Below are 23805 nucleotides of genomic sequence, written 5' to 3'. Positions count from 1 at the left end.
CTTCCCTGTTCTTTCTCCCCCTTCCTCTGTTGCCTCCCCCCAATCTACATTCCTTTGTGTGAGCAGTGATGATGGCAGTTCTAGTCACCTCCTGTGGTTTGATAGATTATTCCCTTTAGAAACATGGTGTACTTAAAACTTTCCAAACATGATTCTTTCCTTGCTCCTATGCTTTTGTTGATACTGGTTTGGAGTTTTGTTCGAAGAATTTGTGCTTTCTGGTTGTGCTTTGAGTTTTCTTAAATAGTAGTAAGGAGTCTTGTTAAACCTTTAGTGGAAAATGTTGGTATTTATATTATGGCTTACATTTCTTTTTGTGTATTTTGAAGGTCATAATATAAACAGAAGTTTTGCCTTTTGGCAACAGAGAATTTCCCTCTCCCCTGCAAGCCTGTAAGTTTTGTGCTTTCTTTTTAGAGAAAACTTTGCTTTCTTTAAACTTTCTTTTTTATTTTTATAAAATAAACTTGTTGGACTATTTTTAGATTACTACATTCTTGAGATCTGGTATTCACATAAGAATGATTTTGCAGCTGGATGTTCATAGGACCTTGTCTTTAGTCTTACACAATCTATGTATAAACTTAAATTTTGAAATATATTATGGTGGAACATGTAAGAGATTCCTGTCCATTACGGAAGTAGCTGTAATCTATTCTAGGTACCTTAAGCAACATAAGCTTACTGAGGGGATGAAACTACACAGAGAAACCTGTGGAAGGCTTTATGAGCACTCCTGAAGGAAGGGTTAATGGGCAGAAGGCAGCCCTGTTGATTAAGTCTAGAGAAGAAATTCATGGCTAGGAAAACAGCTGCTTGAACTCAGCATAGTGCAGTGGCTGGTGTTTTCTGGGTGGGTAAGTTGTTTTAATCTATTGACTGTGTATACCTGAGAGGTAGCCATTTATATTGACAGTGTGGTTTTTGGTATGTCATGAAGCTTGTGTGGTTAACAAGATCTTAACTGACAGTGAAGTATTTCAATCCAATGATAAAAGAGAATCTGTATTAAAAAAAAAAATCTGCACTTTGTTGGTTTCTCTTAACTGTAAACACTCTGTTAAGGGGATTGAGACACTCATATTTTCAGAAATTTTTTTTTAAGGATTTTTTCTCCCTCAAAAGGAGGCCTGTGAGGAGAAGAAATGTTTCTAACACCTTTCTAGGCTGTTTTACAAATTTGTCTGTGATGACCCAACTGGGTATTGCAATACTGTTGAGTATAGAAAAAACCCTGAAATTGGGGTAACTGTCAACTCTTTAATATTGTCCTTTCTACATTTTGTGCTGTTTTGGCTTTTCTGTTCAGTCAGTTTGGGAAATAATGTCATCAACAAGCTGATGAGAAACTTCTCAGCTAACTTTTAATGTTTTGTAGTGGGCAGAAATAGCTTATGAAGGCCATGTTTCTGCTAATTTTTAGGTTGAGGGGAGGAAGTAGGCAGGGTGGTTACTAAACACATTATCTGGGTTACGGCTCTCGCTTTACTGACAGGGCTATTTTTTTTTAAGCAAGCAGTTGAATATCATGCTTTGGAAAATATGAAATGTTTCAATTAGGAAACTTACTGAGTTACAAAAACAAAGCTAAAATAATTTGCTTTCCACTGTTTGAACTTGATTATATTTTAGTGAAACACAGGCCATCATTTCTGTTTTCCTTGTTGGGTGTTAACAGTAAGTTCAAGGGTTTCGATTACCTAATGTTAGCATCATTGTCTGAATTCAGTGTGACAACATCGGTTTAAGTTCCTGTGAAAGTTAAACTCTGGTATAGTTAAGTACAGGGAGGAATGCTGTCAATGTTATGTCAATTTTCAGGCCTAGAGCTTTGGGCATACAGTGCCAGTGATGGCAATTGCTCTTCAATGTGTGTAAGTCTGTACAGATAGAGCTAAGAGTGTGAAATCAGACAATATTTTGCCTAGACCTGTCATTAAAAGTGTCATTTGCAAAACTGACTCAGTATATCAAGACCTGCGTGCCATTGTGGGAAAGGCATTTGAGATGGAAGAAAGCTGTTTCTGCATTTGCTGAGCTTTAAAATTGGAACCCAGCTGGTACAGGAAATAGATGAAGAAATAACTGCAGCACCGCTGTCTGTACCTTTACTTTTGTGCTTGAGACTGAGATCTGTGATGCTGGAAGTCAGGATCTGAGTTCGGTGTTTCTGAGGAGTACTTATTTCTCCGTAATACCCCTCTCGTCCAGCCAGCCTTGGCAGCTGGCTTGTTTGTTTGTTAATGCATGTAAGTCTTCTGGGCTTATGAAAGATCATATAATTTGGAAATTTCTACACTGAAGTTAAGGTGGGTTAGCTTTAAAAATGAAGAAAAGCCTTTATGGTCCTAATAAGACCTCATAGAAAGAGGCTGTGGCTTCTCTTCTACTGTCGCCTCCACTTGAGCCATGAATGGGAATAATAGGAACTTCTGTTGGTGTTATATTAACTTTAGGTTTCTAATTTGCATCTCAAATAACATTGTGAACAGCATTAATGCCTTTGAGGGATTTAGGAGGATTTTTAATTTGTAGGGTAAATGTGTTTTTTAACCTAATTGGGCAGTTCAAATTATTACTGCAGCATGTTTGATTTTTTGCTCTGTGCAGTTCGTGTTCATGTCAGTGGCACTAAATCATTCCTTCAGTGTAGTGCACATGTATTATATTTCACCTTAATTGTGGCTTTAGATTTTGTAGTAGTAGAGTATTCCTCGATGTCACACAGTTACTGCTGGATACTGTGTGTGTTCTTTATTCTACCCTTCAAAGCTTGCTTATAGGGAAAATTCTTGTTTTAAAGGTACTACTTCCTTTAACTCCTGTTGCTTTCACAATGAAAAATATTCTTTTTTGTCTTCAAGTCTACTGATTTGACCTCTTGGTTTTAGAGGGATGAAAATACGTCATATTTAAGGAAGGGTGCAAATGACAAAAAGTTGAATGTCACTTGGATCTGACAAACCCTGTTGCTTTATCACCTTCCGCAGTCCAAAGGTATTGTGCAGAATATGAAAACGGTTGAGGCTTGGAGCTTCAGGTGTGATGTAGATTATGAATCGACACAGAGCTGTGGAAATGTGCTTGAGGCTGGATGGGTCTGGATCCTCTGGGTTCTGTTTCTTACAGCTCAGCATTTCTTAGTCAACACATAGATGTCCACTGAGGTGGCAGGTGGTTTTGGTATCATGGTATGTACCAGCTTTGTTTTAGTAACATAGGAGACTACTGTTCTATTGATTGTGATTTTTTTTTTTTAAGTGATAATCTATATTTAGATACCTAGGATCTATTTATATGGCTATATAGTTTTTTGATGAGCTGACACTTAGAATTACAATCCTAGCTTTAAAAACAAAGGAAGCTTTTTGCTCAGTTATCCCAGGTAAATAGCAGTGGCAAATAATTATTCATTATGTCCTATTTGGAATTAAGTGTAGTGGTGTGTAAGCATGCCTCACAACTACTCCTGTGCTCCAGAGCGTAATTTGGTGCATTATTTAATAAATGAGGAAGAAAGGAGTAATTAAAACAGCATTCAATAACTACTTGGTTTGGCTAAAATATGGTATGTGGGAAAGGAGTGGGTACCTAGGACCTTATCGTTTCATTATTTAAAGGTGATGAAATGTCACAACAAAGTTGAAATGTGATGAATTCGAGAAGTGTGAGTAACTTGGAGGCTAAACTGAAGTGCTGTTGCTTGCTGTCAGGGGCTACCGAAGGTTAAGATACTACAGCAGAGTTGCTGGTTGGAAGAAGATGTAGCTGGCACTGGAACATGTGTGAAGCTTAGCCTGCTCACTGCTCTGTATGTGTGGCAGTCCACTTGAGCTCGGCTACGTGTGTGCTTGCTTGCCTCATCTTCTGTGAGCACTCCATCCCGAGCAGACCAGCCTTGTTCAATATTTGGATAAGAAATTGCTGAACTCCTGGAGGGTAAAGATGGACTGTGCTGCTCACTTACTTTCATGTTTCACAAGTCGGAAGGACGACGTTTAAACAAAGCAGACATGTACCTGGATAAATACTTGCAGTACCGAAACTGTTACAGAGGAAGAAAAAGGATAGTATGTTGTCTCTAACTGTTGTATGCTTTGTAGGTCTCCTGTAAGTGCTCGATCTCTGAGACTTAATTCTTCTGGGGTTTAATGATGTTACATTTTGCGATATGAATGTGAACATGTAACTTATTTCTAGCATGGACTTCCTCTGACTGGCTGTAACTAATGCTGTCTGCTTCAGCTCCCCATCTGTAAAATCCTGGGTATATTAGATTTTATTTTAGAGCATTTGGTTCTCATGCAGCGTTTTCCCTACAGAGGAAGTCCTGACCCAGCCTAAGGCTATAGAAGGTGCATGCATTTGTCTGCCTGACAGTGCTTTGTGACACCACATCAATGACAGCTATTGCATCACTGTTCTAGGTTGTTAGAAGGCTAAGCACGCATGTCTTTCTGAAATAACTGGCTTCTGGTTTCTGTTGGTCAGAGAAGAAAGGTACAACGGGATGCTGCAATGTTGCTGAAATTTGCATACTGCCGTGGGAGATGATTGGAGTTGATTTACTTCTGCATGAAGAAAGTACGAGGCAGGTGTGACTTTTCTTTTGTTGTGTAGTAAAATAACCTGAACATGCAAATCCTGAAGTTTAAATTTGAAAAATCAGAAGAGTAGCTTGTAGCTCATTCAAACTAAACATACACTGTAGGAGGATAAGCAAGGACTTGAAACTGAGGTAGTCTTTTAAAAAAAAAAAAAGTAGGGCTGAAAAGGGCTGGTTGCAAGAGTCCCCTGCCAGTACTGCACATCTAATGTAATTCCTAAAAGAAGCTTGAGCAGCTCTGCTTTCACCTTGGTCCAGCTCTTTACTGTCCTCAGCATTAAAACTCATTCTGACTATGGAGCTGGACATCTCCCTTACTGCAAGTCAAGCTTATTGCCGAAATCCCTGGACATGAGGGACGTGTTCCTTCCCCTGTAGTAAGTAATCTTTTAAAAATATTTTGAGTTGTTCTTCATCATGTTCCTGTTTGCTTGTGTCTTGCCCATCACCCTACAGCCTTGTGGTACTTTAGGCCTAAATAAAACTAGTGTGTTCAGTTCTTCCTGGAAGGTCGTGTTTTCTGAGCTTGAATCATTCTTGTTCTTCTCTCAAGTTTGCATTGGTCTTTGAGCATGGTACTAAAAGTCCAACTCCAGCTGAGGCTTTACTGCGCTGAGTGGAGTAAAAAGACTGTTTTGTGTGCCCTGGAGCTGAGATTCCTGTTCATGCATCCCCATACATTTGACTTTCTTTCAACAGCTTAACACTTGTTTCAAGGTCAGCTTGTTGATCCAACCTAGCTCACAGCTTTCTTCTGAAGAGCTCGCCTTCCTGTTAGCTTGATTAATCCTGCCTGAGCGTACCTTTCAAACCGAATTGTGTCCTGTTTATTTCAGAACAGTCTTCTAATTTGTCTGAGTTATGCAGAATTTTAATGCTGTCTTGCAGTTTTTCCTGCCTTGCTCCTACTTGTAACAAGTCTAGTCTGCCAGCGACAGGTAATGGGCTACAAAAGTCAGTGAACTGAGCTGAGTTCCGGTTTGGTGTCTTCTTCCATGCACCACTGATAACTGCTCTCTGGGTATGGTTATCTACCAAGTATTGCATTCACTATACAGCCTTTGCTTGCTTTCCAGCAGCAGAAGCCTTTTAAAACTAGGTGTATGACCTCAGTAGGCCATCTCCTGTCCCTAAACCCTGTTAGTCTGATGTCAAAGTGAACCTGGTGGGTGCTACTCACCTCCTTGTTGCCTGTTAGTGCTCACAAAAGGTTCTCCCCCTCCCCTGGGATTCTATTGGAATGCAGGAAGTTGGAGACCAGTCATGTGAATTTTGACCTATTTCTGAAGGCAGGCATGGAATGAGGGCAAGGCCTAGCTTGAGAAACTGATGTCCGAACCTTTTTTTAAAAAAAAGAAAAGCGTGGCCTGTTCCTGTGTGTACTCAAATATATCACATAACAGCCTAAGTCTGGCACCTTGCAAATAATTCCAGGTGTTTGTAGAGTGACTCTGAAGTCATCTGTAGTTGAGATTGGTTTAAACTCTCCATTCTTGAGATGAAAAGTTCTCTTGCATCGCATGTGAGGCATTGAAGAATAATCCTGACTCCTTGGAGCTAACTTTTCTTTAGGGTACTCTTCTTGGATTTGTATTTGGAAGTTGACATCTCTACAGATGCAACTTTCTCTCTTTGCAATCTTAGTTCTCATGGTATCTCCCCTGCCAAACTTGATTCACATGATGAATCTCATGCTTTATAGAAACGGGTTTCTCTGAGCACTGTCTGTCTACATTGGGATTGTTTGACGCAGTTCTGTAAATACTTTTTGTTGTTGCTGGTCCAGCATCTCTCCCTATAAGCTTTCAAACTACTTTGTGTCTCCGCTTTCCAGTAGCTTCCTTAGTCTTGCTCTAATCATTGCCCTGTTTATAGTCCCTGCATATGTAGCAGTTTATTCTCAGAACCCAGATACATTTGAGTGTAGTTGGCTACAAGCTGGAATAATTTGTCTTCTAACCATTCTTTCCACTGTGTGCTCTAAGGAGACAGATATATATCCTTTCAAATCAGGCTGCACTCTTAAAATAAGCAAAGGTTTTGGAAGTCTGATAATCCTTCTCGAAAGTTGTTGAACTTTTGTTAGCTGAGATTACTTCAGTGATCACTTTAAACCCACAACAAGTTGCCAGAAAAGTAAGGCAGCATCTACTGGTGTTGAGAGGTTAAAGGCAATGTAGATGGTGAAATGTTTGAGTGTACCTTCAGATGTATTACTTGTTTGCTTCTTGATGAAATATAGTTGCTTATTTTTAATGTTACAAAAAAGTAAAAGGGCTTTGTAACAGAATCACAGAATCACAGAATAGTAGGGGTTGGAAGGGACCTCTGTAGGTCATCTAGTCCAACCCCCCCGCCGAAGCAGGGTCACCTACAGCAGGCTGCACAGGACCTTGTCCAGGCGGGTCTTGAATATCTCCAGAGAAGGAGACTCCACAACCTCCCTGGGCAGCCTGTTCCAGTGCTCCGTCAACCTCAGAGAGAAGAAGTTCCTCCTCATGTTCAGACGGAACTTCCTGTGCCTCAGTTTGTGCCCATTACCCCTTGTCCTGTCACTGGGCACCACTGAAAAGAGCTTGGCCCCATCCTCCTGACACCCACCCTTCAGATATTTGTAGGCATTTATAAGGTCCCCTCGCAGCCTTCTCTTTTTCAGGCTGAACAAGCCCAGTTCCCTCAACCTCTCCTCGTAGTGGAGATGCTCCAGTCCCCTCACCATCCTTGTAGCCCTCCGCTGGACTCTCTCCAGTAGCTCTTCATCCTTCTTGAACTGGGGAGCCCAGAACTGGACACAGTACTCCAGATGAGGCCTCACCAGGGCAGTGTAGAGGGGAAGAACCTCCCTTGTCCTGCTGGCCACACTCTTCTTGATGCACCCCAGGATCCCATTGGCCTTCTTGGCAGCCAGGGCACACTGCTGGCTCATGGTTAACCTGTCGTCCACCAGGACACCCAGGTCCCTCTCCGCAGAGCTGCTCTCCAGCAGGTCCACCCCAAGCCTGTACTGGTGCATGAGGTTGTTCCTCCCCAGGTGCAGGACCCTGCATTTGGCTTTGTTGAACCTCATCAGGTTCCTCTCTGCCCAGCTTTCCAGCCTATCCAGGTCACGCTGAATGGCAGCACAACCTTCTGGTGTATCTACCACACCTCCCAGTTTGGTGTCGTCAGCAAACTTGCTGAGGGTACATTCTAACTCTTCATCCAGGTCATTGATGAAGAAGTTGAACAAGACTGGGCCCAGTACTGACCCCTGGGGGACACCACTTGTTACCAGCCTCCAACTAGACTCAGCGCCGCTGATGACAACCCTCTGAGTTCTGCCATTCAGCCAGTTCTCTATCCACTTCACCGACCACTCATCCAGCCCACACTTCCTCAGCTTCCCCAGGAGGATATCATGGGAGACTGTGTCGAAAGCCTTGCTGAAGTCAAGGTAGATAACATCCACAGCTCTCCCTTCATCTACCCAGCCAGTCATGTCATCGTAGAAAGCTATCAGATTGGTCAGGCATGATTTCCCCTTGGTGAATCTATGCTGACTACTCCTGATAACCTTCTTTTCTTCCACTTGCTTGATGATGGCCTCCAGGATAAGCTGCTCCATCACCTTTCCCGGGATGGAGGTGAGGCTGACCGGCCTGTAGTTCCCTGGGTCCTCCTTCTTGCCCTTTTTGAAGATTGGAGTGACATTGGCCTTTCTCCAGTCCTCAGGCACCTCTCCTGTCCTCCAGGACCTCTCAAAGATGATGGAGAGTGGCTCAGCAATGACATCCGCCAGCTCCCTCAGCACTCGTGGGTGCATTCCATCGGGGCCCATGGATTTGTGGACGTCCAGATCGCTTAAGCGATCCCTCACACAGTCCTCCTCAACCAAGGGAAAGTCGTGCTCTTTGTAGGCTTCTTCTCTTACCTCCGGGGCCTGGGATTCCTGAGGGCCAGTCTTAGCACTGAAGACTGAAGCAAAGAAGGCATTCATTAGCTCTGCCTTCTCCGCATCCCCCGTCACCAGAACACCCGCCTCATTTAGCAGCGGCCCCACGTTGTCCCTAGCCTTCCTTCTGCTTACTTACATTTGTGTAATGCCGTATCTTAAAATCACTACACTTATTCTTCAAACTGTTAAGCTATAAGTAGCTTCAGGCTGTTAGCCCAAAACATCAGTTTTTGCTGTGAAGTAGTAGGACTGAGAAGCATCCCCTATATTATTCTTGAAGAGGTGGTGGCTGGCATGGGCTAGGGGTATGGGTGAAGTGGGATTAATGCTGTGCCTGTTGTGTGCAGCGCTTGTGCCCTCACTTGTACAGCGAGGCATGTCCAAGTTTCTGCCCTCAGGGTGGGATTTACTTGTTTAGCTTCTAATATCTTTGGCTGAATTAACTGTTGCAAGCTCCTTAATAGTCAACAGAAATAGGGATTTTGTTGTTAGGATGCTTTTTTCCAGGCTTGTTTAGGTAGGTGTGTCGTGCTGTCAGTGATGCTCCTAGGCAAGCCTGGCTGTGGAACCTGCAGCCGAGGGTGGTGCGGGGGAGCTGTGCTCAGATGGGCTCTTTCAAGGTGGGTTAATACTTGGTTGTGGGAAGTTATTCCGCATGAAGTGTGGTGCTCACATTTGAGTAGTGTGATCAGTTGCAGAATATCATGTATCCTTGAGACTAAACTTTATAGTCCTGTTAGATACACAGTTTTGAACTTTGGAACTGCTTGGAGGGACCTTCCCTTTCCTCCCCCTTCTTTGCAGTTGAGTGCAAGATCTAAGAGGATCAAATAAAACCAAACCCGTTTCTGAATTCTGAGCTAGTTATTGGACTAATTGTTAAACTGAGCCAAACTGAAATGAAGTAAATGCTTTTTGCACCTGCAGAAAAGGCTGCAGCTGTCAAAACCTTGTTTATCACTTCAGTACTTCTCGGGTCCAGGTGCTCGACCAGTGACTTCCTGTAACACGGTGGCTTGATGTTCCAGATCTTCAGCAGAAAAGATGTTATTGCTGTATGCCAACTATAGTGTGCTTAACCTTTGCATGAGTGAAGATGCCAGAAACTCAGATGTAACCTCAGAGGCTTATTTAAAAGTGTGTTTGGATAAAAGACACTTTTTACCAGTATTGAAAGATCATTTGAAAGATGGAGAGTTTTCAGGAGAAGAGCTGCTAAAGGACATGCTTGCATCTCTCTTACTGTTGGTTTTATCAGATAGACCTTTACTGTTTTACCCTTCAACTTGGTTACCAGAAGCTGATTTTTGTCAGAATGCAGTCATCTGTAAAGATAACTGCCCAGGTGGGAGGACACAGATGTCCCTTCTAAACACTCGTGGTCCTGTCCTTTCTTGCACGGTTGTTGTCTGCAGATGTTATGTGCTTGACTTGCTGGTCAAATCATTTGCCTGCTGCCATTTAAAGCTACTAAATTTCTGTCCCAGTCAGTGAAGATAAAACTGAAGGCTCTTCCCCTTCCTCAGTTTTCACTTTTACCTGCCACTTTTGTGCTCAAATAAAATTGAGTTACTCTCCTCTATACTAACTGAAGTGTGGTCCGTAATACTCACGTACTGATCGGCACCTTGTGCCCATTTGCCTCCCATACAGGAGCATGCTTTTGCGTTAAGACTTCATAAGCCTGTACTGTGTGAGTAAACTACATGATTTGGAGTTCTAGTGACTTCTGTGAGTCCACTTTGGCAAATGAATCCCCAAAACTTGTTTATAGAATTAGTGACTTATTCATTAAACATCTGATAGCGTTGAAGTAGTGCACAGTGAAAATACTGAGCTTTTTCATCAAGCAGAATGTTGTCTGTCAATATCAAAAAACCAAACCAAACCCCAACAAACAAAAATCACACTGATGTCATTATAATGGAGTTCACTCTATTTTTTTTTTTGTCTTAAAATAGTTGTCTTATGTGATAGAATTTTGTTTCTCTCATGGGATTTCTTCCAGTTCATGTCGTTGTTACAAGTGCTTTTCCTAAATACCTTCTGCAGTTGTGTACCGCTTGGTTTGTGCCTTGACTTCCAGCACAGTGTTTCCTGAATCCAGCTGTTTTGTGTGCTGGTGAAGGCTGAGTGCACAGACAGAGAAAGCATTTCTCTTGCTCTTGGAATGGGCTAGTGAACTGGTAAGAGCTAGTAAAAGCTGCATAGCCTAACTGAACAAATTTTTATTGAAGTACCTAAAGTCTGGTGAGAGGGATGTCCTTGATGACGCTTGAAGTAGTATCTGAATCGAATGCTGAAAGCACACACAATATTGACATATATACTGCTTTTTTTGTATTTCATTCCGTTATTTTAATGGACTTTAATTTGTGGTCTGCTCATATTTTGAGTATTTGTGGACTGTTTCTGAGGGTTCATGTGTAATAGAGCAGTGTATATGTAGTGCAGATACTTTCAGAGACTTCACCATTCGCTGACTCAAGGGATGTGCAAAACAGAATTTGGAAACCAACAAATAATGAAGTTGGTATGAACTGTAATTTTGCACAATAAGGAGCAACAGCAACAAATTCTTCAAACTAGCGTTCAGTTTTGGTGTTTGTAGTGTGGTGTCTGAGACCTCTTTATGTCAAAGAACTTTCTTGCTACTTGAAAGCTGTGTTGTGTTCGGGCTTTTCTCTGAGTTGTAATGGATCACGCAACTAGATGGGTGTTGTAAAACTTGAGGTCTTTCAGTGTTCCGCCTCTTGAGGTGATGTCTCCTGCCAGATGAATTCAAATTTCTTGAGTAACAAATTACAGATGGTCAGCCATGACTGAGGACAAGTTTGGGCCATGAGAGGGAACTTGGGTTGTCTGTTACGCACTGTTATCTCGTATCTGTTCAATGCACTTCTGTGCTCTTTCAAGACAGATGATACAGCAGAAAGCTTTAACTACTGTATGTGAGCCTGCATAGAACTTTACTCTTGCATAGCTGCTCTTGTAATTAATTTTCTTGGCAGATGTTTGGGTTTTATGTGATAATATGTAAGTAGTGTATTTATGATAAGCAGCTAAAATAAGGATACCCACGTATATGTGCTCATTCAGTACAGTCACACAATGATATTCTGGAGAGTTATTTTGAGAGAAAGACTGAAACTTTTCTTACCCCACTAAGTTGGGCATAGTACATATCGTGAGAGGGAATTACTACTCCTAGTATGAAAAATCAGGATGGTAAGGCTGAGGAGGAAGTGTATTTCATGTTATTGTAAGTGTTGAGTTGTATGGATATTTACAGAACACTGCTAAGCAATTGAGTTCTAAATTTAGCAGTATCTGCGGTTTACCAGCTGTACTATTTACTGAAAAATATTTGGACTACTATAAGCTCCTTGATTTTAATTTCTGTAGTTGTATGCAAGCTAGAGAGACTTCCCTGTGTGCAAATTATATAGCTCATTAGATCCCTGAAATGCCATGAAGTAGCATCTTAACACAAGTGGTTTTCACCTGGCCTAAGGCCTCCAGCAAGAACATTTCACACTCGGGATCATAAAAACAAACCTACTAGTTGGGCTTTTTATTTTAAACAAGCCAGCAAGATGTCTGCAACTCTTCAGAATGAACCTGAAGGCGAATAGGAGGAGGCTTATTAGCAGTGTGTGTTTTGGGAGCAGGATGTATGGGAGATATTTGTATAATCCCTCAGCTCTAAGCCCATAGGGTTTAGTAATACAACAGTACTTCAGTACTGATACTATTTCAGTCTGTCATGGGGGAGCAGCATGTGTGTGGAGTAATCATTGTTACTGCCATACAAGTTAAGGGTCAGTGCAGCGTGTTTTTCAGGCCTGAATATTTTTAAAGCATGTGTGTGTGTCTGACTCCTCATTTTTAAGGGCAAACAGTAAGAGAAAGTAGGTGATATGACTGCTTATCTTTATTTTTTCCCCATGGCTTTTCTTCTCTAACTGATGAAGTGAAGCAAATATCTCAGTAGTAGGGCCAGTTAATCTTCATCTATGTGTTTGTTTGGTTTTTTTTTACAAGCCTTAGAGGAAAATAAAATATGGAGTGTCTTGTATAATCTGGATCCCTTGCTTTAGTGGGAGTGTGGTAGGCTTAGGTTCATGGTATGTATATTTCTTCAGACACTAATATTCTCTGTTTAAAGTATTATTTATAGAGAACTGAGTTTTGTATCTTATGGGGGGCTTTGTATATTAAATAAATACTTCCACTGGTTTTAAGTAGAATATATATGAAAACAGTATGTGGAGGTGGAAATAATTTGTGTAGGACCTGAGCTCCAAGCTTTCAGTATTATCATAGCCTGAAAGTTACAGTAATACTCTTAAGTGGTGATTGCCCACTAGGTTTTGTTCTGAACTACTTAAACAGGCAATAATCCTTAGTTTGAGCTAGCATATTATTGAAATGACTGCTAGCACATTTAGTTTATAATTACAGCAGAAGCAAAGGCTTGGAGTTCATGTATAAAAGCCTCCGTAGACCAGACTTCCTCAACACTGTACATTGCAGTCTTGTGCTTTCTGCAGTAATACTGAGAAGAGGGAAGAAAGAGTCCAAATCGCACTTTGCAGGGAGGTGACTGGTCACGGGCCAATGCTGATGGCGAATTCAAATGGAATTCCAAACATAGCAGATGTAAATATCCTTCAGCAAACTTAATGAAATCATTGCCTGTCATTTAAATAGTGGTAGGTTATTTTAGGAAAGAGAACATAAGTCACAAAAGCATCTTGGAAAAGCATTTTGGTACAGGATCAGACACAAGGCACAGCTCATCTGTTGTCCTGTCTGACAAAGATGCTTTAAAAGATGCAGGATGACTTGAGGAAGACCTCAAAATTCACATCACTCAAGTCTGAAAGACAGGTTTAAACCTGGGAGACTGATAAGAGTTCTTACTGATATGAGCTGGCAATTATAAATGCTTTACCATCTGGCTGGGTTGAGTTCTTAGCCCTAGTTTTGTGGTGATACATTCCCTGCTTTAATTAGGTATGACCTGGAAAAAGTCTCTTGAGCTTACTTCTCCACTACTTCGGTTGCTTTGAGAAATATACTTTACAAACTGTGATAAAGGCTTAATGTCCCCCATCTTCACCTTGCTGGAAGGAGACTTTCGTCTTGGTTTGAAAATAAACCCAAACCACCTGATAGTAACTTCAGAAATAAAAAGTAGTATTTATTACAGACAACAGTTCATCGTGTAACAGAGTAAAATCTTCCATTTCTAATTCAAGTTTTATTAAACAATTTCAGGTCTTTATTTTGTATGTTTCTCGGCCAAGCTGGATGACTTCTGCATCTGAAGAATGAGAAATCTGTACACCAAAATACTACCTTTACCCTCTTTCCAGCACATCATCTGGCTGTGAATTTTGTGAATTGGAAACCACCATCTTAAGCCAGGATATTCTTTCATGTACTTCTGGAGCTTCTGCTTGCAGGTTTTCCCCATCTCACACGAGAGGCTTTGAACAAGGTCTGTTTTTTCAATCAGAAAACTCAGAGTACTCCTTGTTCCTTTTGAATTCAAGGGATTTGCCAGAATGTGTTGCATTTTAAGGAAACTAGAGTCCAAAGGCTGTATGTGATGGTTGAGGCTGTACTTCTTCCTCATAGGAGCTCTCGCGTCTGAAGTGTGGGAGATGGAGTAGAAAGGAGTGCGTAGGATGCAGTCTTATTTTAGTAATGGTTTATATTTTGTCACAGCTGTCTCGGTGACCAGTTGGTGTTTGAATGATGATGCTTTAGGGTCAAAATGCAGTGAAATTCTGGGCTCCAGAGTGATTTTCTGCATTTGAGGCAAGTGGACCTATTATTTATTCTCATCTATCTCTGGAGGCAATAACAAGCCAAATCCTAATTTTTCAACCTTGGAATGGTGGGATATAGTCCTGTCTTGCACATTAAGTGAGGTATGTTCTTCAGCAGACAGTTTTGAGCTCTTGATATTGCTTGTCCTTCCTGAGCATGTGGAGTATCTGAGAAACTTGACTCCAGTGGTTATCAGTTAATATAAAATATGCCTTCTAGTGTATTTTTCTTGTCCCTTTTTGCAGTTTTGTGCTAGAGTTGTGGCAACCTTAATCCAGGCTTGAACACCTCATAATATTGAGTCTTCCTCCTAATAAAAACTGGCTTATGAAAGCACTGCATGGAGAAAGCGAAGAGATTCTGTTGCTCAAGCAGTATCTCTTTAGGCTCTAAAAGAGACTCTGTATTGCGACTGCTGGAACTAACTTCTTTAGCTTCATTTTTGAGTCTTAGCGTGTGTAGGGAGTGTTATTGAGCCCTATTTTGTGTCACGCCTGAACTCTTCAGGGAGAAGAACTGCAGTTTAAACAGGATTTGCTACATGGTTGTGAAACAATTTCTGCAGAATACAAACTAGGGTTATAAACCCTACTCTTTTTGTCCTTTTTGGTCAGGAACTGTTGCTCTAATATACTGCTTTTACACTTTGTAGACAACCTTAGAAACAAAGGGATGTTAGTTAATTGTGCGTTGAAAAGATCCCTAAAGTATAGTATGCTGGAAACTGAGCTATCCCTCTGTAATACCTATCCCCCAAAACATTGATGGATAATTCTATAGCTGCAGGAAACTTTAGAATTAAGGCTCTGATGATTTTTTTTTTAAGACTTGATGTGAAATTTTGGAAGGTTGCAGAATAACCACTCTGCAGATTAGTGCTAAAAAGGATGGAGTCCAAATAATTCTCTTTAAATGCCTGCTATCAAGAACCTTTCTGGGCTAAAAGTTACTAATAATAGACTTATGTTACAAGGAATGCTTAGCCTCCCTGTGAACTTCTTAGCACTGTGCTAAATAATGTGTAGTTTTAGGAGCAGAATGTTCTCTTTCCTTTTTGGAAGCTGGAATTTTACACTGCCAGAAACTAGGCAGTATGTAGCTTTCTTCAGATGGCATAAAGTATTAGTTCAACAGCTTCTAAAAAGCTGGTCTTCCAGCTTAGTCTTGTTTCAAGCATAACTGGGATGGGACAGACAACGCTCTGTTAAAACTTGATCAGTTTTGCATGATGTTTCAATTTTGAAATGCTTCTTGGACGCTGCAGGAAGTGCCAGGAGGCAAAAAAATCACCACACCTTTCATCTATATTCTAGTAGCAAAATCATCTAGATGGGGAGTTAGTACTGCTGGAGTGATTAGCCGCTTTGGCTGGCTGAAGCAGAGATAATATTTTAAAGGACCTGCTTATCCCAGTTGGAATTTTGACTCTAGCTAATCCTTTTCTCCTGTTGGGAGCTGGCTAAGTATGTCTTTATGGGATTGTTGGTAATGAGGGTTCCATGTAGCTCTGAGCAAAGAGTAGGAAATAATGTGAAGGAATAGAAAAGAGGGAACAACCTTGTGTGTTCTCACTGGGTAATTTTAGTCCCATAGGCAGAAAAAATGGAATTGTGATCATCAAGAAACACCTACATTTGTGTTATGGGGAAGTCATCTAAAATCTTGTGATCTTTTCTTCTTTATCCAAGATGGAACTTCCAGAGACAGAGGAGAAATTGTTAGAAGCTTTTCAAACAAATGTACATTTTCCCAGTGAGATGAGCTGTTGCTGGAACATTTTGTCCTGCAGGATGCAGAGGAGGAGAAGTGGGTTGGAAATGAGTCTGGCTGCCTTACTCTTAGAGCCAAGGAGAGATTTTTGAATTGGCTTTATGTTCTTCATCAGGACTCTTCATCTCTTTGAAAGGAGGTTGTCAAATTGGATGAGCCTCTGACATCCTTTAATTGACTGGGGGGTTGGGTAATCCATATTTTTAGTAGTCTTCCCAAAAAAGACCCCAGTGACGTCACTGAGAAGATACAGAATTCGTGACACGAGCACTGCTTTTCTTCTCTCTCTGCCCTTAATTTTGGCAGAGATTTTGGAAGTCATTACTACTTGTGGCTAAACTTTTAAGGAAATGAAACCTCTCTTCTTTAGTAATACGATAGAGATAAAATAATAAATCTTTACTTTTCTCAGGCTTTAGAATGTGTCATAGAACAGAACTTTAAATCAGAGATAACGGTGATACTGATTCCATCAGAGCTCATTCTCCTACTGTAAGGAATGTTAGCTTTGGCTTGTGTTTGGAGTTTGGTTTTTATATTCCATTTATTTTATTACTTTTCATTAGTCTACCTTTCAGCAATAAAAATAGCTTCTCTTCCTGCCACCTCTCACCTCTACCTCCCAGCTTAAGTAAGATGAAGTCTCTCCCAGGACAGAGACTAACAACATCTTTTGTTATGCATGTTCATCTTGGCTGGCTCGGCTTTCTCACTCTGCTGCCTAATCAGGCTCCATAAAAGGTGGTGTGCTGAGCGAAAGACGGCCATAGTCTTGTAGGACGTCATCCAACTTGGAGCTCCAAAGGCTATTATTATTATTGCAAGGCTTGGGGGATCTTAGTGTCTGAATGTGCATGCCTGCCTCAGCTTCTACCTGTAGAGACATGGTGACAGGAGAGGTGTATATCTTTGAGAAACACTTAACAGGTTGTATAGAAAGCAGGGCAGGTACTCACAATGGTAGGCAGAACTTGATTGTGCCAAGATCTATGCAGCTGAAGAAATGCAAATTCAGCAGGATCCATGTTGCTGTAGCAAGGATGGTCAAATGGTTCCTGTTACTGCAAATCCAATTAGTTTGAAGTGCCAGGCAGTTTGATAGGGATTCTGCCTGATAAGCATAGAGGGCGTGTTAAGGAGATGCTGGAAGTTAGCTGCCTTTAACCATCTCTGGAAAGAGCGTGGTGGAAAAAGCACAAAAAATAAGCAGCTTACCATCTCTGTGGGTACATTAAATACAGGCCACAGCAGAGGATCTTGAAAGAAACACCCCCCCCACCCCCCCCCACCCCCCCAAAAAAAAAGTGAAAATACCATAGAGTTTTCTGTAGTGTAACATACTTCCTTCTGGGAGGTGTTGAGGGCCAAACGCTTGTAAGGTTTGAAAATGTATATTGATAAAGTTTTAAAATGACAACAGCATTGCAAAGCTAGAGTGACTCTTGAGGATCTCCTGTCTCTAACAGCCAGTATTGATCAGCAAAGATAAGGGAAGCAATTTGTGGTGGAGTATAAATAGCTAAGCTAGAGTGAATTGGGACTTTGGTCAGTTTGAGTTAAGGTGCTGAGGCTGCAGGGGTGATTTCAGATCCCTTTGAGCTGGTGTGTTTGACTACTTAAAGGAGCATAAATTGGAAAAGGAAAATGGGAACGAAACATGTTCAGACCTTGCTTTGAAAGGGGACAGAACCAGACTGGGGAACTTATCCAGCTGGAAAACAATCTTTGCCTGAAACAAAGGAAGTGTTTTGGTTTTATCCAACTGTAAAAATTCCTTGATCTAGTTATCTGTGTAGTAGCAACAACACTTTTGCTGGCATACTGCCGTGGGCAACAAATAGCCAGAGAAGAAAATGTGTTGGCGGTTGTGATGGCAGCTAAGGTGTATCAAACTGCAGCCTAGAATGGCTTTCATTGGTAGGAGTGTGGCGATGGTAACGTTTTTTTCCCACTTAGTTTCGTAGGACTACCCATTAAGAGCAGATTTGTGGTATAAAATAGTTAGTACTGATGTCTGCAGCGTATACCCAGCCAGGTGGCTTGCTCTGGACCAGCACTGGTGTCATGCAGGGTGCTGGACACCTCGTGGTGGACCTTCTGGCTGTGTTTCCGAGGGGATTACTGCTGGGTGAGACTGGTCTGTGACATGAGATAAAGCAGATTAAAGGAAGATGTGGAGGGAATTCACTGCGAAAGCACGCTTCTGATCTGAACTAAAACTCCTGCTCTTAGAGTTTGTGCTTGGTGTTGAGAAATGGCGTTTGCTGATGGGGGAGCAGTAGAATCTGGGAGTACATATTTGAAGGCTTATCTGGCCAACATCACTTTCACCCCCGTCCCATGTAGCCCTTAAATATGTACTTAAAAAAGCCCTTTCTCAATGGAGCATGTATCATTTAAAGTATTGCTGGTAAGTGTGAGTTTCTAAAATGTGAAATCTTTTTTTGAATTTCCACTCTGCTTGTGTCCTGGAACTGATTCAGTTGCACACTGTCAGAAGGGGCCTGAATGGTTGCAACTCAAGTATTACTTTCAGTAGCTGGTAGGATTTAAGAACTTGGATAACTGTACAGTTGAGCTTGATTTTTTGGAAGTGCTGTGCTTCTGTGATTTCATTTGCCTTCCCTTGATCGTTTCATGCAGCTGAATGTATTGGTTCATTAACTAAAGACTAATATCCTTCTGTTTATTCTCTCCTAGCTTGTATTATGCTGACTTAAAATTTCAGCGAAACACAAGATTAGAAGAACTACGCAAAATATAACCACATTATAGCGAACTGGTTACAGATCAAAACCTTGTTCCTCCTCTGTCTGTGGTAGTTTTATTGGATTTGCTTTTTTCTTTAAGGAAATTTTTTACATGGCCCTTCCAAACAGAAAAGTAATTAAATACCTGCTGAACTTTTCAGCTGGTTCTTAGTAGTAGCCTCTTAGTTGTGGAAATCTTAATCCTTAAAATGAATCTGAAAGTCTTTGTGCCAGTTACTAAGCTCCTCAGCTTCAGTATGTTTTCAGTCTGCATGTGGGCAATTTCTGACCCCGAGTCAGCCTTCCTTTTGACTCCTGTTCTGGATTTCTAGGTCTAGTTTAAACTTAACCAGGCTGAAGAGAAGTTAGTGTTTGATCGTGCTGCTCTAAATACTGCTCTGTTCACACACTTGGCCTTGAACTTGGATAGTACTTTGTGAACCGCCCTTTGCTGTGACAGATGCTTACACTGAAAAGGGTGTATGCAACTCTTACCAATGAGTATATGAATTTGAGTGCTTTTGAGATTTGACTTGGTGTAATTTCAGAACAAGATGTGGTAAATACTTGAAGTTGCTGGGTACTCTTCTGAAAGATAGGACATACCCAGTAAAAGCAGAGCAGTGGAATCTCCCGATATCTTGGTAGCATTATTTGTGATTGAGGAGCACTTGTAAGCATCCTATCTTACATCAAATAAAAGTAAATATGAGAATAAGGCCAAAAGATGGGCAGAAATTACGATTGTGGGAGAGCGCTCGGGCTAACGGAGACTGTTAAGTAGCAGACTTCTGGGAAGGTGAAATAGTGTATGGTTAGCATATGAAAGTCATATTTGAGAATGTACTCAAAAGCAACAAGTTTAAAATATAATCTGATGTTGCCACTAACACTATTAATATCTTAAATGAGTTTAACTTTGGTCATGGACTTAAGCAGGTTTTTTCTTGCTACTGCTGATTGATTAAGCAGCTGATAAGTAGCAGTGTGGAACAGAGGCAGTATTTTATGTGAAGGTTCATTTAAAATTTTCTGCTCTCCTTTTTTTTTACTGTAGACTTTAAACACTAACAAATTACAGTAAACTTCTAGTCCTAGTAGCAGCAGTGTTCCTTCCCCAATGCTCGTATTGCTTTGTTTAAATTTGGAAATGCCTGTGTGTGAATCTCTTCCCTTTTTTTAATTCCATAAGCAGTCACTGAATATGCTCAACCAACTTAAATCAAACAAGAATGGTTAACACATGTCACTAATGAATCATCAGCACGAGCTGAGGGAAGATGTTCTTTACTAACACAGTAAGGCAAAGTTATAGGAGGAGGAGCTTGTCGAAGGTACTGTAAAGAAATTACTGTTAATGCTAGTGTAGACTTGGTTTTGAAAACTGGAAGTGAATTTGAGAACTGTGGTGAGCCTGAAAGACTCTGATAGAAGGAGGACAACGAAGAAGCTGAAGTCCTGTAGTTTTGTTCTGGCTCTTCCTGAGAAGTGTAAGAATGAGGTGGAGTTGAGGAAAATACAGACGTCCATTTGCTGTGCTAAAAATAACCAGCAGTTAAGGGTTACTGATGCTGAGGGAAGACAGAGGGGGGAAGAAATTATGTAGAGGATGATGTTCAGTATAAAAAGAGGCAACCAGTGAACCTAGTGCTTTTTGATTTAGATGACTGCTCACAGAATAAAGATATCTAAGCTTTTGTCAGTGATGGTTTTACATGTATGGTAATCTGTCCTGCATACAAGTTTAAGATCTGGTGTTTGCTGACAGGTAGCAATTGTGTAACCTTGCAAAAAAGAAAATGCAGGGAATTTATTAAAAGCAGCTGAGGGTTTGGAAAGCGGATACAGCATTTGAGCTACCCGCTGCTCTGTTCTTCTTTTAAGAAGGGTTTAACCATGAAATAATATGATAGAATGTCTTAAAATGGAAAATTATGTTAAACACACAGAACAGGATGGTAAGTATCTGTGTGTTTCATATGCTGTTCTAGTATACCTGGCTAAGACTTCAATAGTAGTTTAAATGATGGAAAGCTTAAGTCTTTACTTCTGCCTTAGACAAAAATCCTAGGTAGAATCAGTTAGCAGTAGGAAATGGCCAGATAATATCCTGATCTTTAGTATGTAGGAGTCTCATCTCCCTTCTGAAGTTGTAAGCTATGAAATCTCAGTAGTCTTTCATGAGTAGACACATGTAATCTGAATTACCAGGCTTTAGCGTTGGTTGGAGTGGTGTACTTGCAGGAATGAATGTCCAAATGTGTGTCTTGTTATTACAACGCTGATTATGAAGTACACAAGAATTTTTCTGACTTTCCTTTTTCTGCCCCAATTTTACAGAAAATCAGACATGATACACTGTGACAGCATTTGGAAATAAACTTTGGCAATAAGATGGAAGCATAAATCTCAAGACTTTAAACCAAAACAGAAATGGCTCGTGAGTATTGAAACAAGAGATCGAAGAGCCTCCAACACTTCCGTGTGAGCAGTGGAAAAGGAACAACTACCATGGTAACACTAATAACAGAAAAGCTGCAGAACCAGAGCTTGGATGATCTGACGTGTAAAACGTACAATATTAATCTGGTAAGGATCTACCAAAACGACATGTAAATGTTAAATGCAAAGTAGATTAAAAGTGACTCAAAGCTACATAACAAATTCAAGACTGTAGGTCAGCCAGAATTCAGCCAGTTAAGTTAGGACGGGCTTGCAAGGTGGATGAGTTGTAAGGGGAAGAAGTGAAACTTGAGTCTATGGTCCTTCTTGAAGCGGTGCTTTCATATTTAATGATCTCTTCAACCTTACAGCTTCATTGTAAATAATTGGTGAAAAGCCTGTTCTCTTCACAAAATAGTGTTGTAGCGACTGGCTAGAATTATCAAAACTTCTCAGGATTCCATTTTCCCTAACAAAAAACAGAAGTACTGGTATGTGATAGTTTTCTTCCCTTCATATAGCCAAGTGCTTGATATTTGACAACAATGTTTACTTACAAAAATCAGTGACCACCACCTAGATAACACTGAGCAGATGGAGAATCTGGTCATCAAGTAAATACAGTTGAACTGAAAGTCAGGTTCTTGACTACTGGACTGTTGTTGATTCTAGGTCATTGCTTTATCAGTATGTCAGGTGCCTGGAGTGCTGGAAAGTTTCCTTTTTTTTTCATATTTACTGGGTTATTTTCTATTGGTTTAATCTGTGGGTCTGTGGTTTGGCTCAATCATGCTGTTCAGACACTAAGGAATCTATTCTCTTCACATCTCACTTGTGAAATGGGATCTAATCTCTACTCCAGAGTGAGTAATATAAAATAGTCTCCTGTCAATTTTGGATGCCTTCCTGAGAACCATATTCCTCATGTAATGCACTAGCCTTGTTTCACTGACTTTGATTACAGTAGCACCCTTCTCTTGGTCAAAATTCAGGGTACCAATGGCACACCAAACAAATTTATTTGACTAAATGTTGAAGTGTTGTTCAACTCTAGTTATTAAAAGAAATAACAGAACTAATGCAAGCATTGAACCTGAAGCATTTTCAGTTACTTTAAGATTCTGCCTCAGGTGTAACTTGTACTTAAGTAGCTGAACTGCTTCCTTATTTCACAAGTCCAGACCAGGTGAAGTATATTCTGCATCCTGAGTTTGTGCACAGTCACCTGCAATTCACATGTGTGAAGTGCTTGACTCCAATTCTTTGAGTCCAATACAATTGAGTCCAATACTTTGTCCAGTAAGGATGTCTAATAGTAGACATTAATCAAATGGTTTTATTTTTAAAACTGTTACAGGTCCCTTTAGAGTTCTTCTAACAACTTACATATTTAGGTTGAAGACAGTAGAAACAAGTGCTATTCTTGAAAGGCAGATATAAAGTCTTAGAATGATGTTAACTGTCTTGGAATAGAAGTGCTTACTCAGCTTGCCTTTATTTCAGTTAGCTTGATGAAGCACTTTGGATGTGCAAACTCATCATTTGTGACTAAACTCTGGGCCTAGATGTGAGCCGGTGATGGCCTGTAACCAGTAGCAGTGCTTGCCTCTAAACTTGTAGTGGTGTCTTGTAAGTTCTAGTGTTTGAGGCGCTGAAGTCTGCATAAATTTGGAAACTGAGCTGTCCTTTTACCAATAGTCACTGTAGGTTTTGAACCAGAGACTTGTTAGAGCAGAGGATGTATTACTGCTTTTACACTGTGTGGAGTCTATGCAGGAGTGTGTTGGCATGCTGTAATGTGTTAGAGGTTGGTTGTGTTTCATTCCTGTCCTTATCTGTACTTACAATAAAGCATGAAGAACAATGAGTGTAGTGGGAAATGGCAGATGATGTCTCATCAGTGGTTTTGTCCTCACCCTTCCTCTGCTTCTCTCCTCCTTTAATCTGTCAAGTAACTGATTTTGTAAATGCTTTAGTTCTTGCAGCAAATGGGTTCTGACGCCAGTGACAGGTTTTGTTTGTACACAATGGCAGCTTGAAAAAGTGTGGAAATCATGAAGTGAGGTGTGGAAATGGAGAAGCAAGCATGAATAAAAGTGTGCAATAGGTTACTCCCTAATAGAAAGAATTCATGGGAGCAAGTGATGGATTCTTGACTAAAAGGTGAACCTAAGATAATAAAGAATTCACTTTTTTCACTAGTAAAGACAACTGCTAAATCTTATTAAGGGGAGAAGACTGCAAGTGGGGGTCTTGAATCGGCTTTAGCACATGTAGGCTTTTTGGTGAGAAGTTCTGGTTAATTCTGTAGTTTCTTCTAATAGCAATGGCAGTTTAGAGCAATTCTGAAACGGTTTTGTCTGCACCTTTCATAACTTGCACTGGCACAAAGTTCTGTGGGACCATGTGGTGAGTCATGTTGTGAGCTGACTGAGGATTAAAACCAACCTTTCTTGTCCGGG

At 40.7% G+C, this 23805-nt stretch overlaps 1 protein-coding gene across 3 annotated transcripts in view; it reads left to right on the top strand.

Annotated features, from left to right (window-relative positions):
• Positions 1 to 23805, top strand: part of FAM53A (family with sequence similarity 53 member A) — a 76808-nt gene that overhangs the window by 2427 nt on the left and 50576 nt on the right. The window contains exons 2-3 of one of the 3 annotated variants that reach the window (XM_075420356.1): positions 330 to 393; positions 21242 to 21490. In XM_075420356.1, the coding sequence (XP_075276471.1) occupies positions 21413 to 21490 (78 nt within the window). In that variant the 5' untranslated portion in view covers positions 330 to 393; positions 21242 to 21412. Of the gene's footprint in view, positions 1 to 329; positions 394 to 14024; positions 14047 to 21241; positions 21491 to 23805 lie in introns of those variants that run through there. The other 2 variants (XM_075420357.1, XM_075420355.1) reach the window with 2 other exon arrangements.

Source organism: Opisthocomus hoazin, chromosome 5, assembly GCF_030867145.1.
Source record: "Opisthocomus hoazin isolate bOpiHoa1 chromosome 5, bOpiHoa1.hap1, whole genome shotgun sequence".
NCBI lineage: Eukaryota > Metazoa > Chordata > Aves > Opisthocomiformes > Opisthocomidae > Opisthocomus > Opisthocomus hoazin.
The sequence above is the reverse complement of the archived record's forward strand: the minus strand, read 5'-3'. Positions and strand labels throughout refer to the sequence as shown.